The following is a 17,607-nucleotide window of genomic DNA, read 5'->3' on the forward strand; positions in this document are numbered from 1 at the left end:
GTGGCTCACGCCTGTAATCCCAGCACTTTGGGAGGCCGAGGCGGGCGGATCACGAGGTCAGGAGATTGAGACCATCCTGGCTAACACAGTGAAACCCCGTCTCTACTAAAAATACAAAACAAATTAGCCAGGCGTGGTGGCGGGCGCCTGTAGTTCCAGCTACTCAGGAGGCTGAGGCAGGAAAATGGTGTGAACCCGGGAGGCAGAGCTTGCAGTGAGTTGAGATGGCACCACTGCACTCCAGCCTGGGTGACAGAACAAGACTGTGTCTCAAAAACAAACAAAAAATTGGTTGGTCATGTGGCTAGCACCTGTAATCCAGCACGTTGAGAGGTCAAGGCGGGAGGATCGCTTGAGCCCAGGAGTTCAAGGTCAGTCTTCCCAACATTGTGAGGAACCCTCTTCTCCATTCCAGCCCTACCACCACTCTCTACCAAAAAAATTTTTTGCATTTCATCCACCCCATACATTTTCTTTTTTCTTTTTCTTCTTTTTTGTTGAGACAAGGTCTGGCTCTATCGCCCAGACTGGTGTGCAGTGGCATGATCTCGGCTCACTACAACCTTTGCCTCCCAGGCTCAAGCCACCTTCCCACCTCCCAAGTAGCTGGTACTACAGACATGCACCACCACACCTGGCTAATTTTTGTGTTTTTTGTAGAGATAGGGTTTTACCATGTTGCCCAGGCTGGTCTCAAACTTGTGAGCTCAAGTGATCTGCCTGCTTTGGCCTCCCAGAGTGCTGGGATTACAGGCGTGAGCCACACCCCATACATTTTCTACCCTCTGCTAGGACCTATGAATATTAAAAGAAAAACTTTAGATAAATGTAATAGTTAAGCATTAAAGGATTCGTGAATCAGGCAGCACTCAAAACCAGAAGAGGTTCAGGGGCTCTGCTGTAGCAGCATGCCCATGCCCAACTGGGTTTTATAGACTGAATATGGAAGCAAAGTAAAGAAATTACTTAATTGGCTACAGCTAGGCATTAGCCTTAGCAGTATTCTGAGTTTCTTGTGTGAACCATTAGTATTATTCTATTGCTTTGGATAAGAAGTTGAGTGTCACTTTTTAGGCAAGCCAGATGTCAGTTTTCAAGTGTCTTATGGTTATTTTCTTCTATTTTCTTGCCCAGAACCAGTTCTGAGTCTGTAAATACACATTTATATGTGTGTGTGGTAGGAGAGGTGGAGGATGATATTACTTATCCATTCGTCTACTTTTTTCCATAGTATTTGTCACCAATTGATATAATACATATTTATGGCTGGGCACGGTGGCTTACGCATATAATCCCAGCACTTTGGGAGGCCAAGGCGGGCGGATCACCTGAGGTCAGGAGTTCGAGACCAGCCTGACTAACATGGGGAAACCCTGTCTCTACTAAAAATAGAAAATTAGCTGGGCGTGGTGGCACATGCCTGTAATCCCAGCTACTCGGGAGGCTGAGGCAGGAGAATCGCTTGAACCCGGCAGGGCGGAGGTTGCAGTGAGCTAAGATTGCCCCACTGAACTCCAGCCTGGACAACAAGAGCGAAACTCCATCCCAAAAAAAAACAATAAAACTTGTTTATGTGTTTATTATCTGCTTAGCACTTTAGAATGTGAGATACCTAAGGTCTAGGACATTTTTTGTATAGTTGACTATCCTAAGTGTCTAGTATATTACCTCACGAAGATAAGGTCCTTCATAAATATTTGCAGAGTGAATGAAAGCATAAGCCAGAGATAAGGACTTGAAGGGAAGTCACCTGGCCTACATGACTTTGCCAGCTGGAGGAGCTAAAGATGTCTAAATTCAATAAACTGTTTGTGTTGGGAGTCCTCAAGACCACCACCCTCATGCTCAGTGATAGAAGTACTCACAGGACTCAGAAGCTATTAAACCTACAGTTATGGTTTATTACAATAAAAGGGTACAGATTAGAATCTGCAAAGGGAAAAGATGAATGGAATGAAGTCTGGAAAAAAACAGTCTTCTCTCCCGTGTAGTCACATGGACAGTGCTTAAGTTGCTGACTAGGGAAGCTCACCTGAGCTTTGGTGTCCAGGATTTTTACCAAGGCTTAGTCCTGTAGGCATACAGCACCTGAATGACTTACTTCATACACTTATGCCCAGCCTGTCAACAGTTCAAACTCCTGCGTTATTGCCAGAAGCCTCAGGCATACAAAAACAAGCCTTCAGCATAAATCATATGGTTAGCGTACACAATCTGGTCACGCTAATATAGTTTGGCTCAGTAGCTCAACCATACAAAAATATACACTTATCAGGCAAGATATTCCACAGGCTAACAGGTCATCTCTCACAAACTGAGCCAAGTGTCAGTCCTGAAGACAGATCTTTCTCAGGAGAGTGCGGGGTTTGGGCATCCCAGGCCTGTTGAGTTAACCTTTCCGCACATCATTTCATGACGATCTCGTGGTCACGTTAGAGAATAAGAAGAACCTCAGGAGTTTAAGTTTGTTAGTCAGTGTAACCTGCATTCTTATCCTGGCTCACACTTCCTGATTGGTGATGTTGGGTCAATTAGTGTCTGAGCTTATTAGGTTTCCTCAACTAATACGATAGTAACAAAAACTGCTTTGATAATTATATGAACTTATCCTACCACTGTTTCTGGCACATGGGTACCAGGTAAATGGCATTTGTTATTATTTATGTCCACGTGGCATAATACTGTAGTGGCATTCACATGAACAACTTCATCTTCTGCAGAGAGATGGCTAATGAATGGCGCTTGATGACAGATGAGTAATGCCTGTTGCTTAAAGATTGACGGTATGAGACAAGACTCCCATTACTACTTAATCAAGATGAATTGAGATTGACCTACTCATAAGTTCAGACAATGTCTCGAAGAGACTTTGGGAACAAGATATTCAGGTACATTTCACTGTTAGACTCACAGGATGCTGGCCATTGATCTTTCCCTTTGTGGTAAGTCCATGTTAATGGTCCTTCGAGACCCTGCTTTAACCAGGCTGTGAACAGCTTGTCTTGTGATTAGGGTTTAGGGTCTAAGTGGCCCTGCTTTTGAGATATCTGGAAGGGGCTAAAGTAGATATGAATATTCTGTGGTCTAAATCCTGGGATTTGGGAAGGAGGGGTAAGTACACAGGCTTTTGAGATACCTAGAAGGTGCTAAAGTAGTTATGAATATTCTGTGGTTTAAATCCTGGGATTTGGGGAGGAGGGGTAAGTATGCAGGCTTTTGTGGAAGAGGTTCAGCTTAATCACATGATGAGTTTCATTTTTGGCAAATAAGAAGGAAAATGTTAACTTCTCCAGACTTTTTATTCCTTATAAAATGGAATTGTTAAACTCTCTCTCCTGGTCATCAAAGCCTGAAGCATATTTTCTGGCTTCAGGTGAGTCACGCTGCTCAGGCATTTTATTGTAATAATGTATGTGTGTCCGCTTAGTATTAATATGAGGTGGCTTCTTGGCTTGTGAGTATGGAAGCTATCAGCAGCCTGGATTCTCAAGTTTTATTTCTTCTTCTCAAGATCATCTTTCTCAAGACTTCTTCTGTCTTCATGAGGCAAAATTTGAAGAGGAAAGGATGGTGGCTGGGTGGTTGACAAGTTACTCTCAGGTAAGTAGGAAATTGCTTTTTCTGTAGAAGCATATGCTTCTTATTACCATGTAGATGTGTTTTCTCCTAGTGGAACGGAGCTCCTACAAGCAAAGAGGGTCTGCTTAGGGACCACATCTCTCATCAAACTTCTTCGGACCACAGGCCTCTCACGTGGTTAACAGATTTCACAGGGAAATGATCCTACTATCCCAGTGTTTACTAATTCAGTCTGACTCTCATCCATGCTGATTATATGCTTTCATTTTGCTGTGATAGGGAGAGAATGCACTTGTGCTTCTCAGAATTTGTGCTGTCACTAGAGCATTTATTTGAGTGTCTGTAATGTACTCAGGATTGTGCTAAAACCTGTCGATAGCGAACGATAAGAAGTCACAATCTAGTTGTGCTGAGGTATATTCAGTTAGGTGAAAGAGGCGCTCTTCAAGCCATGTGACTAGATGAGATCACCAGTGAATATGTACAGACAGAGGAGAAGAAAGTGAGGACCGTCAAGTGACAGGGACCAGAGAGTCTTGTCAAGGCGTGCCGAGACAGGGCCCCTCATTGTCCAGTCAACACAGTGGAGAAGGTACTTGCTTGATGCCAGAATGTGTGTGATGGTTTAGGATTCAGTGACCTTTGAGGATGTGGCTGTGGACTTCACCCAGGAGGAGTGGACTTTGCTGGATCAAACTCAGAGAAACTTATACAGAGATGTGATGCTGGAGAACTACAAGAATCTAGTTGCAGTAGGTAAGGCTGGTACCAATCTTTTCGTTTAGTTTTTTTCTGGAACAAATATGTCGTCTTAAGTAACTATATTCTAGGCTCTCTGCTTGTTAATGGGCTGCATTGGTAAACAGGCGAAACATTGTTTCCATCTCATAGACCTTACTGCCTAGTGATTTTTCTGATGAAATTGAACATCTATTCATTGTTCTGGCTTTGTTTTCTCCATGGATAAAAGACTTAGAGCTTCTTGAATATGTATACGAGCTTGAGCCTGGGTTGCATGGGAAGAATTGCTAGTCCTTTTGGTGCACAGTGAATGAGAAAAGAGTATTTGCAGTTTAGGTTCACTTGAAAGTTTTTGTCATGAACATTGTGCTGTTTAAGTTATACCTGAGAGGGTTCAGAATGCCCAAACAGCAAAATCTTAGCCCTTAATTCATGGAAGCATTTGTTATCCCTTGCACATTCTTTCTTTTCTTTTCTTTTTTTTTTTTTTTTTTTTTTTTTTGAGACAGAGTCTCGCTTTGTCGCCCAGGCTGGAGTGCAGTGGCATCTCAGCTCACCGCAAGCTCCGCCTCCCAGGTTCACGCCATTCTCCTGCCTCCGGAATAGCTGGGACTACAGGCGCCCACCACCACGCTCAGCTAATTTTTTTGTGGGTTTTGTTGGTATTTTTAGTAGAGACAGGGTTTCACCGTGTTACCCAGGATGGTCTTGATCTCCTGACCTCATGATCCGCCCGCCTCGGCCTTCCAAAGTGCCCGGATTACAGGCTTGAGCCACTGCGCCCGGCCATCCCTTGCACATTCTAACATCATTCATCTTTCTCTGAGAGCAGGGTACTAGCTACGCAGACATGGTTTGACTTTTCAGGTGAAACAAGAAGAGTTAAAGACAGTGCAGAAAATTCTCCAAGATGAGAGAAAAGACAGATGTGATTATTTGTGAGAAACAGCCCCGATCAGAGGTGCAGTCTGTTTATAAATGTTAAGTAGGAAGGTTTTGAAAGTGTACTTTTTTGGGGAGAATATCAAGGCCAATTGGTTTCTGTGGTTCCTTGGGTACCTTAACTTTTCTTTCTCTTTCACTTTTCATCCGTCTTGGAAACTTTCTTTTGCCCTGACATTAAGATGTGTCTCATTTCTTCTTTAAATTTATGATTTGCATTTAGCTGTGTATCCATTTCCTTTCAACTTTGTTTCCCTGGCTGTACCTCTTTTTTGTTCACTATAAAGTCTCAATGTTTAGAGAACTATTTCTTTTTGTTGTTGTTGTTTTTTAGAGACGGAGTCTCACTCTGTCAGTTCACTGCAACCTCTGCCTCCGAGGTTCAAGCGATTCCCCTGCCTCAGCCTCCTGAGTAGCTGGGACTACAGGTGCGTGCCACCTTGCCTGGCTAATTTTTTTTTTTTTTGGTATTTTAGTAGAGATGTGGTTTCACCATGTTGGCCAGGATGGTCTCAATCTCCTGACCTCGTGATCCGCCTTTCTTGGCCTCCCAAAGTGCTGGGATTACAGGCGTGAGCTACCACGCCCAGCCTAGAGAACCATTTCTTAGTGAATCACCTACCAACTTGACCTCAGTACCTTACTGTTGCTAGACTCTTATTACATCCAAGTTTCTCAATTTCTGTTTCCCTTTCTTTAAAAAACAAAAACAAAAACAAAAAAAAACTGTATTTCAAGCCAGTGTTTGAAACTACAATACACGCTAGTCGTGCATTTTTAATACCCTTTTTAAAATCATTATTTCTCTAAGAACTTAAAATTTTTTTTTTCATCTTATTTCAGATTGGGAGAGTCATATTAATACCAAATGGTCAGCACCTCAGCAGAATTTTTTGCAGGGGAAAACATCCAGTGTGGTGGAAATGGTAAGATTCAGAAGGTATAATTTATTGCCTTCCATGTTAGAGGAAGATTGGAAATTCCGTAAAATGGAAAAGCCGCACAGTAACCTTTAGACATTTGAGACTAGTGTTTTTCACCCAAAAATAATCTGTCTCTTGGAGACACTGTGGATCATGAGTTTGACAAACACTCTAAACATCCCTCATAATATATTTGCTTACATATTTCCTTCAACTAAACATTCCCATATAGGTATCTCAGATGTTTTTGATAAATAATTCACTCTTGGGCCACTATCAGCTAAGCTCTATTTAGAAGCCCTGTGAAAGTAAAGAATATAACAGAACTTCCTGCAGTCACTTTGTTTCACTTGAAAGCACTCAGATCTGAACCATGCATTGCAATGAAAATGGCAGGAACAAACAATTTCAATTATACTAACTTATTTTCCGTGCATAACAGAATTCAGAGTAAAAGGGAGAATCTGAATGAAATAAATTTGGAAAACTTGTATGAATCATCATTAATTTTCACCAACAGGAGAGAAACCATTTTGGAGAGGAACTGTTTGACTTTAACCAATGTGAAAAAGCCTTGTGTGAACACTCATGCCTTAAGACTCACAGGAGAACCTACTTTAGAAAGAAAACCTGTGAGCGTAATCAGTGTGAAAAAGCTTTCACAAAACCCTCTACTTTACACAAGAAAACTGATATTGGAGAGGAACTTCCTAACTGTAATCAATGTGAAACAGCCTTCAGCCAACATCTACGTCTTGTTTGCAAGAAAACTAGCCAAAATCTACATCTTGTTTGCAAGAAAACTCACACTCAAGAGAAACCATACAAATGCAGTGACTGTGAAAAAGGCTTACCTTCCTCCTCACACCTCAGAGAATGTGTAAGAATTTATGGTGGAGAGAGACCATATACTCATGAGGAGTATGTCAAAACCTTTTCTGATTCTACAGGCCTTTTTGTACACATGCAAACTCAAGATGGAGAAAAATTCTATGAATGTAAAGCATGTGGGAAAGCCTTCACTCAGTCTTCATATCTTACTCAGCATTTAAGAACTCATAGTAGAGTGTTACCTATAGAACATAAGAAATTTGGCAAAGCCTTTGCATATTCCCCAGAACTTGCTAAACATATGAGACTTAGAACTAGAGGGAAACACTATGTTTGTAATGAATGTGGCAAAGAGTTTACTTGTTTCTCAAAACTCAACATTCACATAAGGGTTCACACTGGAGAAAAACCATATGAGTGCAACAAATGTGGGAAGGCCTTCACTGATTCTTCAGGTCTTATAAAACACAGGCGAACTCATACTGGAGAAAAGCCTTATGAATGTAAGGAATGTGGGAAAGCTTTCGCTAACTCTTCACATCTTACTGTACATATGAGAACTCACACTGGTGAGAAGCCTTATCAATGTAAGGAATGTGGAAAAGCCTTTATTAATTCCTCTTGCTTTAAAAGTCACATGCAGACTCACCCTGGTGTAAAACCCTATAACTGTCAACATTGTGGGAAAGCCTTTATTCGATCCTCATTTCTTATTCGACATTTAAGAAGTCACAGTGCGGAAAGGCCTTTTGAATGTGAGGAATGTGGGAAAGCCTTTAGATACTCCTCGCACCTTAGTCAACATAAAAGAACACACACAGGGGAGAAGCCATATAAATGTCAAAAGTGTGGGCGAGCCTTCGCTATCTCATCAGGCCTTACAGTACACATGAGAACTCACACTGGCGAACGGCCCTTTGAATGTCAGGAATGTGGGAAAGCCTTTACTCGGTCCACGTATCTTATTCGACATCTAAGAAGTCACAGTGTGAAGAAACCATATAAGGAATGTGGGCAGACCTTTAGTAATTCCTCATGCCTTACTGAATGTGTGTGAATTGGGGCTGATATTTGGAAAGAATGTGGTAAAGCCACTACTTCCTCACACTTACTGAACATGTACTCATAGTGGCAATGTACACAGTCATAAGGAATGTGGGAAGCCTTCCTTGGTGTCTCAGATCTCAGCAATTCCAATAGAAGAGAAGACATATGAATGTAAGGAATGTGGGAAAGTCTTGGCTCCTTCCATAGGCCGTACTTATTCATGTGTCTCTGCATCCTAGGAAACAAACTGAATGTAGAAAACCATCAGTCGATGCTTACATCTTACTGAGTCTGTTTGAACTCATGCTGGAGAGAAATGCTGTGAATGTGAGGAAGGTGGAAAAGCTTTCATTATTTTCCTCAGGCCTTATTGAGCTTGTGAGCACACTGGATATAAATGCACATCCTCTGGATGTAAGGAATGTGTTGAAACCTTTTGCTCTGCCTTATACCTTAATATTCAACTGTGATCTCACAAGTGTGAAAAATCTTGAATGTAAGATGTGTGGAGATTCTTCTTTGTTTTTAGCTTCCACTTTGGGAACATGTCAGATCACACATTGGGAAGTCCCATGAATGAAAGAGATGTTGGAAAGCCCTTGAACTTGGTCATTAGGAAACATCCACACTGAAGAGGAACTAAACTGTATGGAAGGTCAAAAAAGCTGTATTAATTTAGATGCAAAAAGTCATACTAGAGGAATACCATATCAGAATGCTTTTGGTAAATATACATGTTTTAAAGAGGTATATATTATTAATAAAAATATCTAGCTAGTCTGAAGATCCTGAGTTATCTCGATTGTTGACGGTTACAGATGGAACTTTTAATTGTTTACGAGTTCCACTCTTTCTTCCATTTGTCAGTACTACACTTCACTAGTCTTTAAAACAATTTTAGGCTGGGCGCAGTGGCTCATGCCTAAAATCCCAGCATTTTGAAAGGCCAAAGCGAGTGGATCATTTGAGGTCAGGAGTTTGAGACCAGCCTGGCCAAGATGGTGAATCCCCATCTCTACTAAAAATACAAAAATTAGACAGGCATGGTGGTACATGCCTGTAATCCCACCTACTCGAGAGGTTGAGGCAGGAGAATTGCTTGAACCTGGGAGGCAGAAGTTGCAGTGAGCTGAGATCACGCCACTGCACTCCAGCCTGGGTGATGTGGTGAGACTGTCTCAAAAAAAGAAAGGAAAAAAAAATTAAAGTATCCTCAAAGGGTTTTTTAATGAAAAACTTAGTTATAAGAATAAGGAATTGAGGAACATTTAGGGGGTATAAGTTTTTACTTAATGCATACGAGAAAATTGGTCCTGGCCAGGCATGGTGGCTCACACCTTAATTCCAGCAATTTGGGAGGCCAAGGCAGAAGGATCACTTGAGCCCAGGAGTTCAGGACCAGCCTGGGCAATATAGTGAAACCTCATCTTGACAAAGAATAAATAAGATTAACTGGGTGTAGTGGTTTGTACCTGTAGTCCCAGCTATTTAGGAGTCTGGGAGGAGAGGATTGGTTGAGCCTGCTCAGGGAGGCAGAAGTTGTAGTGAGCCCAGATTGTGCGACTACACCCTAGCCTGGTCTACACGATGAGACTGTGTCTAAAAAAAAAGAAAAGAAAATTGGCACCAGCAAAGAAAACCAAATAAAGTATTTAAGTTTGCCTTTCTGTGTGTCTTTAAAGACTAATGATGTTGAACAGAGCTTTCATATGCTTATGAGTCTTTGGTGAAGTGTACATTTAATGATCTTTTTTCACTGTTGCCGAGAGTCTTTGGTTTGAATTATTGAGGCAGGTTCTTTCAATACGTTTATTGAGGTATAATTGCCGTGTAATGAACTGCACATGTTTTTAGCATACACTTTAAGTTTGGACACATACACGTATGTGTACATACACACCAAGATAATGAGCATACCTATCAGACCAGATGGTTTCCTCATGCCCTTTTATAATTTTTTCTCCTCACCCTTCCCTGTCTGTCATTCTCCTGATCCACTGATTTGCTTTCTCTTAGATGACTTTATATTATGTACAGTTTTCATATAAATGGAATCTCATAGTCTGGCATCTTTCAGGATAATTTCTAGATCCATTTATGTTGTAGAGTCCATTTCACTGCTGAATAGTATTCCATTGTAAGGCATGCCACAAGCTGTTTATCCATGTGTTATTTCTACCTTTTGGCTATTTCAATTAAAACTGCCTTGAACACCCATATGCAGATTATTCTTTTAACATATGCTTCTATTTCTTTAAATAATTAAGAGTGGAATGATCAGATCATATGTTAGTGTACGTTTAATTTTTTAAGAGACTGCTAAACCTTTCTCAAGTGGTTGTGCTATTTGACATTTCCATGAGCAGTATATAAGGGTTGCGATTCCTCTGCATCCTTGCCAATCATTGGTATGGTCAGTCTTTTTTATTTTGACCGTTTTAATAGGTGTGCAGTAGTATCATGGTTTTAATTTGTATTTCCCCAGTGACTAATGATGTTTTACATGGTTTCACATGCTTACTGGCCCTCTTGAAGCCTTTGGGGAAGTCTGTTCAAATCTTTTGCCTGTTTATATTGGCTTTGAATTTTTTTTTTTTTTTTAGTAGAGACAGGGTTTTGCTCTGTCACCCAGGCTGAAGTGTAGTGGCACGATCATGTGGTTTTGTAATTTTTATTGAATTTTGGGAGTTTAAAATTTGTAATTATTTAATATTAAACCTATTAGTGTATTTGATATATTAATACTTTACATTTAATGTACGTTTATATAATAAAACATTTCATTTTAACAGGTAACATAAATACAGTTTCCAATTTATAAGAGTTTGACTTAGTATTGTTTTTAATTTACAATGGTGGAAACACATTATGCATTCAATATATTTCTCAATTTACAATGAGGTTACAAATTGTTAACTTACGATAGTTTCAACTTAAAATGGGTTTATCAGGACATAGCCCTGTCGTAAGTTGAGGAGTATGTGTATTACAATATATTTAATATATGTTGTACTTGTGGTACCAGTACATGATGCATTTTGAGTTAAAATCTTTACATGGCACAAAGATTGGATCAAAGTTGTAGGTTTTTTTTTTTTCTTTGTATCTAATTGTTCCAGCATCATTTGTTGAAAGGACTATCCTTTCTTCACTTAATTGCCTTTGCTTCTTTCTTGAAAATCAGTTGTCTTTATACATATGTCTGCTTCTCAACTGTTCTGTTCCATAGAGCTACTTATCTTTTATTCCAGGACTACCCTCTCTTAACAACTTGATAACTTTTGCAGATAGAGTTAGTCCTCCAGCTTTTTCTTTTTCAGAGTTGTCCTATTTTAGGTCAGAGGTTGGCAAAGTTTTTTGTAAAAGACCAGATTGTAGAGATTTTAAGCTTTACATGCTGTATATAGTTTCTGTTGCGTGTTCTTTTTTCTGTTACAGACCTTTTAAAATATACAAATAGTTCTCACATTCCATTCAACCTGTACAGTTATAGACGATGAGCCACATTTGGTCTTGATGTGGCTGTACTTTGTTGACTTACTTCCTTTCTAGGACTTCTGTATTTCCATATAAAATTTAGAATCAGGTTGTCAATTTCTACCACCACCACCCCACACCCCCAAAGTAACTCACTAAGATTTTGATTATCATTGTGTTGAATCTGTAGATTAATTGATGTCTTCACAATATTGAGCATTTCAACCCATGAACATAATATATCTCTCCACTTATTTAGGATTTACAATTTTTTTCTCAGCAATGTTTGTGTTTTTTGGTGTTTGGGTCTTCCTAGGCATTTTTTCTCTGACACTATTGCCGATGGTATTTTAAAGATTTCAATTTCTCTGCTAGTTCACTACTACCTGGAATACAGTTTTTGTACATATATTCATCTCGTATGCTGCAACCTTGTTAAACCTGTTCTGGAATATTTTTTATATTAATATTATACTAACCTACATAATTTTATTCTTTTTTAATTTTTTTAAATAAAAAAAATAGAGATGCGGGGTCTCGCTATGTTGACCAGTCTTGAACTCCTGACCTCAAGAGATCTTCCCATCTTGGTCTCCCAAAGTGTTGGGATTACAGGTGTGAGCCACTGCACCTGGCCACAATTTTATTCTTAAATGAAAATAGATCTTTGATATCGTCGCCAGATTCATATTTGTTTTTTGTTTGTTTTCTTTTTTTTTTTTTGAGACGGAGTCTTGCTCTGTCACCCAGGCTGGAGTGCAGTGGCCAGATCTCGGCTCACTGCAAGCTCCGCCTCCCGGGTTCACGCCATTCTCCTGCCTCAGCCTCCCGAGTAGCTGGGACTACAGGCACCCGCCACCTCGCCCGGCTAGTTTTTTGTAATCTTTAGTAGAGACGGGGTTTCACCGTGTTAGCCAGGATGGTCTTGATCTCCTGACCTCGTGATCCGCCTGTCTCGGCCTCCCAAAGTGCTGGGATTACAGGCTTGAGCCACCACGCCTGGCCTTTTGTTTGTTTTCTTGAGATGGAGTCTTCTTGCTGTGTTGCCCAGGCCGGAGTGCAGTGGTGCAATCTTGGCTCACTGCAACTTCCACCTCCCGGGTTCAAGTGATTCTCTTGCCTCAGCCTTCTGAGTAGCTGGGATTACAGGCACCCGCCTCCACGCCCAGCTAATTTTTGTATTTTTAGCAGAGACGGGGTTTCACCATGTTGGCCAGGCTGGTCTTGAATTCCTGACCTCAGGTGATCCACCCACCTCAGCCTCCCAACGTGCTGGGATTACAGGCATGAGCCATCACACCTGGCTGCCAAATTAATATTCAAATATACATACGTTGCCATTATGGAGTGATAACCAAGGACACTTTGAGGTTTAGGCATAGCTGTGGTAAAAACGGCCCTCCAACTTTGCATCTAAATTGTAAAATAATTCCGTCGATGCTTTTAAACCTGCCATGTATAATTTTTCAATGTATTAACCATTTAATAACTCTGAGACAGCTAACATTTAAATAAATCCCTGTTTGGGAATGATGTTTGAATAATATTGTGAACATATTTGCCAATTTATACCATATTAAGATTCTAAATAATACAGCTATTTAATATATCTTGATAATTAGTATTTGAAATAAGTGTATTTTTCTGAGTAGCCTTTTGGAAAAAGTGCACAGAATATAGTTTCCAGTCATATGCTACTTTTTTTTTTTTTTTTTTTTTTGAGTCAGAGTCTTGCTCTGTTGCCCAGGCTGGAGTGCAGTGGCCGGATCTCGGCTCACTGCAAGCTCCGCCTCCCGGGTTTACACCATTCTCCTGCCTCAGCCTCCCATGTAGCTGGGACTACAGGCACCTGCCACCTCGCCCGGCTAGTTTTTTTTTTTTTTTTTGTATTTTTTAGTAGAGACGGGGCATATGCTACTTTTCTAACTTGCACTTATCTAAACATCTCATCAGGAGAGAGTTCAATGGTACCCGAACCGAAAGTCCAGTGAATCTGACTTCTCCAGTCCAGTCCCCAGTTTGGTTTGCATGTCTGCTTACAACCATCATTTCTGCAAATTTTCCACTTAGTCTATCAAAAATCGGTGCTCTGAAAGTTCTCGAAAAGGTGCAGCAGTTTTTTGGAGTCTCTGAATGACGGCAGCATTCTGTGAATCTGCTTCCTCCAGTGTGATTGTTTCGTCTAACAACCTGAGGACAGGAAGAGTTGTTGCCAGGGAAAAGGAGGACTTCTTTTGAGATCCTCGGTATTTTTCAGTGAAGTCTTTGATATGGCTTACCCTTCCTAATCAGTGACTCTGTCCTGAAAAGGGCTGGAAGACAGGCTTTGTAGACATACATATTTTGTTTTTCTTGTCTTCAGCGTTAACACCCACCTCTTTATCAAAAATTCCCTGTGATTCTGAAGGTAATTCCCCCTTTTTGATGGAGTTCCAAAATTGCTGACTTGCACCATTTGAATAACTTCCGAAATCGTTGACAGCGAATCCATTTTTCTGTAATTTTATGTTTACATCTACCTGTTTCTTCTGTTAAGTGGGAGACAAGCATTTGGAACCAACCTTCTGAGCTTCCTCAAAAAGGCTATCAACAAACCATTCACAATTTGTTTATTGATTATCACCAAGAGGTTGATTGTCAGGTCCTGTTTCATAAACCCAGTCTTTTATACTTTCAAGATTATCTACTTCTTTCATTTTCTTTTGCCTTACTCCGAGCACAGCCACCAAGCCTCAGCCTCACTCAGCTCAGGTGCCACCAGCACCATTTGGCTAGAGCCCTTCAGACCCGGAGCACCTCACCCCAGACCACCTCCAGTACCCCGGCTGCGCTGTTGATAATCCCGTCTGCCTCTGTCTCCACCAGGCGCCAAGTGTTCGCCCACACCCACTGCCTGCAGACTTGAGGAGCGCGCATGGGCTTTTTTTGTTGTTGCTTCGAGACGAGTTTCGCTCTGTATCTCAGGCTAGAGTGCAGTGGCATAATCTTGGCTCACTGCAACCTCTGCCTCTGGGGGTCAAGCAATTCTTGTGCCTCAGCCTCTAGAGTAACTGGGACTACACGCGTGCCCCACCACGCCAAGCTAAATTTTTTTGTATTTTTAGTAGAGTCAGGCTTTCGCCATGTTGCCCAGGCTGGTCTAGACCTCCTGGGCTCAAGTGATCCACCCATCTCGGCTTCCCAAAGTGGTGGGATGATAGACATGAGCCACAGCACCCAGCCTCTGGCAGCTTTTTAGTTGATTCTGTCAGATTTTCTACTAGGACAATTCTGTTGTCTGCACATAAAATTTTTTACTTCTTGCTTTCCAATCTGTATGCGTTTTGTATTTTCCTTATTGCATTAACTAGAACCTGGAGTATATTGTTAAATAGAAGTTGAGAGACCAGTCTTGTCTTGTTTCTGGTCTTGGGAGTAAATCATTGAATCTTTTACCATTTAGTAACTATCTTTTTTATTATCTTTTTTTCTGATAACACCTATTAGGTGGGAAATAGTGTTCATTGTTTTTTATTTTTATTTCCCTGGTGGCTAAAGATTTTTATTATTTTTTTTTCCTCTGGGCTTAGCTCACCTGAAAACTAAAGATGTTGATCATCTTTTCATCAATTTTTGACTATATGTCTGTCTTCTTTGGGAGAATGTCTGTTTAGATCCTTTGCCATTTTTAATTTAAGTTATTTTCATTATTGAGTTTCAAGAGCTCTATAAATTCTAGCTACAAATACCGTATCAAATAAATGGTTTACAGGTATTTTCTTTCATTCTTTGTGTTGTCCTTTCACTTTCTTGATGGCATCCTTTTGAGCATAAAAGTTTTAAATTTATTTTTTTCTTATGCTTTTGGTCTCAAATCTAAGAAACCATTGCCAACTCAAGGTCATGAAGTCTTTTATATTTTCTTCTAGGATTTTTATAGTTGCAGCTCTTACCGTTAGTTCTGTGATCCATTTTGAACTAATATTTATGCATGCTGTGAACAGTGTATCCAGCTTCATTGTTTGGCATGTAACACCCAGTTACCCTAGCATATTTGTTGAAAAGACTGTTTCTCCCATTGAATTGTCAAGAGTCAATTGTCAAAAGTCAGTTGACCGTAAATGTAAAGGCTTATTTATTTATTTATTTATTTTGAGACTGGGTCCTGCTCTGTTACCCAGGCTGGAGTGCAGTGGTGTGATCTGGGCTTACTGCAGCCTTGACCTCCCAGGCTCAAGTGATCCTCCCCCTTGAGCTTCCCAAGTAGCTGGGACTACAGGTGCACACCATCACGCCTGGCTAATTTTTGTATTTCTTGTAGAGACAGGGTTTCATCTTGTTGCCCAGACTGGTCTTGAACTCCTGGGCTCAAGCAATCCTCCGGCTTCGACCTCCCAAAGTGTTGGGATTACAGATGTGAGCCACTGTGCCCAGCATTTAAGATTTATTTCTAGACTCTCAGTTCACCTCCATTGTACATGTCTAACCTGTTTGTAACCACACTGCCGTGATTACTATAGCTTTAGAGTAATTTTTGAAATTGGGAAGCATGAGCCCTTCTATGATCCTTTTTGCAATGCGTGGGTCACGGTTTCTTTTGGAAGGGGTAGAAGGGATGTGAATTTTTTTTTTTTCCCCCGGGACAATTGGTTGAAAACAGTCTTTTGTCTAGTTTTCAACCAAAAATAATTTTGGTTTTCAACCAAAATTGGATTATTTGCACCTTTTTTGAAAATCAAATTGACCACATATGTTTAAATCTATTTCTGGGATCTATTCAGTTCAACTAATCTATGTCTGTCCTTTTGCTAATACTACACTTTTTTTTTTTTTTGAGACAGAGTCACACTCTGTCACCCAGACTGGAGTGCAGTGGTACCATCTCACCTCACTGCAGCTTCCACCTCCCAGGTTCAAGCAATTCTTGTGCCTCAGCCTCCCGAGTAGCTAGGACTATCGTGCCTGAACCTCCCAAGTAGCTGAGACTATAGGCGCGCACCACCACACCTGGCTAAGTTTTGTGTTTGTAGCAGAGACAGGGTTTCACCATGTTGGTCAGGCTGGTTTCAAACTCTTGGCCTCAAGTGATCCACCCACCTCAGCCTCCCCAAGTGCTGGGATTACGGGCATGAGCCACCACATCTGGCCTGCTAATACTACACTTTTTTGATGATGGTAGCTTGCTAGTAAATCTTGAAAGCAAGTGGTGTGAGAGTTCCATCACTGACCTTAATTTTCAGAATCATTTGGGATGGTTCATGTTCTTTGTTTTTTCACATAAGTTTCTTTTTTCTTTTTTTTTTTGAGACTGTCTCGCTCTGTCTCCCAGGCTGGAGTGCAATGGCGCAATCTCAGCTCACTGCAAGCTCAGCCTCCTGAGTAGCTGGGACTACAGGCGCGTGCCACTACGCTTGGCTAATTGTGTGTGTGTGTGTGTGTGTGTGTGTGTGTGTGTGTGTGTGTTTTTAGTGGAGATGGGGTTTCACCATGTTAGCCAGGATGGTGTCGATCTCCTGACCTCATGATCCGCCCACCTTGACCTCCCAAAGTGCTGGGATTACAGGCGTGAGCCACTGCACCTGGCCTTTTCACATAAATTTTAGAGTAAACTTAACTGGTTTCCATAAAAAGCCTGCTGAGATTTTTTTTTTTAACTGAGATTCAGTTTAATCTAAAGATGAATTAGAGAATTGGCATCTTACTAATATTGGCTGTTCTGAACCATAGACACAATATCTCTGCCATGATCTGAATGTTTGCATACCGCCAAAATTTTTATGTTGAAATCCTAATCCCCAGTCCAATGATACTGGCAGGTCAGGCCTTTGGGAGACGATTAGGCTCACGAGGGCAGAGCACTAATGAATTAGATTGGTGCCTTTATAAAAGATATTCCAGAGAGCTTGCTTATCTCTTCTGCCTTGTGAGGACACAGCAAGAAGTCACCATCTGTAAACCAAGAAGTGGGACCTCATCAGACACCAAATTGCCAACACCTCAGTCTTGGACTTCCCATTCTCTAGAACTGTGAGCAATACATTTCTGTTGTTTATAAGCCATCTAGTCTATGGTATTTTGTTCTAGCATT

The 17,607-nt window shown here is 40.9% G+C and overlaps 2 protein-coding genes and 1 pseudogene across 56 annotated transcripts in view; 2 read left to right on the forward strand and 1 right to left on the reverse strand.

Annotated features, from left to right (window-relative positions):
• ZNF559 (zinc finger protein 559) overlaps positions 1-17,607 on the forward strand; it is a 54,748-nt gene that overhangs the window by 14,011 nt on the left and 23,130 nt on the right. For 14 of the 50 annotated variants that reach the window (XM_077977157.1, XM_077977153.1, XM_077977160.1 and 11 more), the window contains 5 exons: positions 2,721-2,888; positions 3,512-3,600; positions 4,209-4,335; positions 6,106-6,188; positions 6,706-8,847. In XM_077977157.1, coding sequence (XP_077833283.1) covers positions 3,568-3,600; positions 4,209-4,335; positions 6,106-6,188; positions 6,706-8,073 — 1,611 coding nt within the window. In that variant the 5' untranslated portion in view covers positions 2,721-2,888; positions 3,512-3,567 and the 3' untranslated portion in view covers positions 8,074-8,847. Of the gene's footprint in view, positions 1-2,720; positions 3,601-4,208; positions 4,336-5,596; positions 5,691-6,105; positions 6,189-6,705; positions 8,848-17,607 lie in introns of those variants that run through there. The other 36 variants (XM_077977142.1, XM_077977145.1, XM_077977140.1 and 33 more) reach the window with 9 other exon arrangements.
• Positions 13,607-14,236, reverse strand: LOC100424827 (UBX domain-containing protein 2A pseudogene; annotated as a pseudogene).
• ZNF177 (zinc finger protein 177) overlaps positions 14,480-17,607 on the forward strand; it is a 30,098-nt gene continuing 26,970 nt past the window's right edge. For 4 of the 6 annotated variants that reach the window (XM_077976329.1, XM_077976333.1, XM_077976330.1 and 1 more), the window contains exon 1: positions 14,480-17,546. The gene's annotated coding sequence lies outside the window, so the exon portion shown is untranslated. The remainder of the gene's footprint in view (positions 17,547-17,607) is intronic. The other 2 variants (XM_077976332.1, XM_077976331.1) reach the window with 2 other exon arrangements.

Source organism: Macaca mulatta, chromosome 19 (genome assembly GCF_049350105.2).
Source record: "Macaca mulatta isolate MMU2019108-1 chromosome 19, T2T-MMU8v2.0, whole genome shotgun sequence".
Taxonomy (NCBI): Eukaryota; Metazoa; Chordata; class Mammalia; order Primates; family Cercopithecidae; genus Macaca; species Macaca mulatta.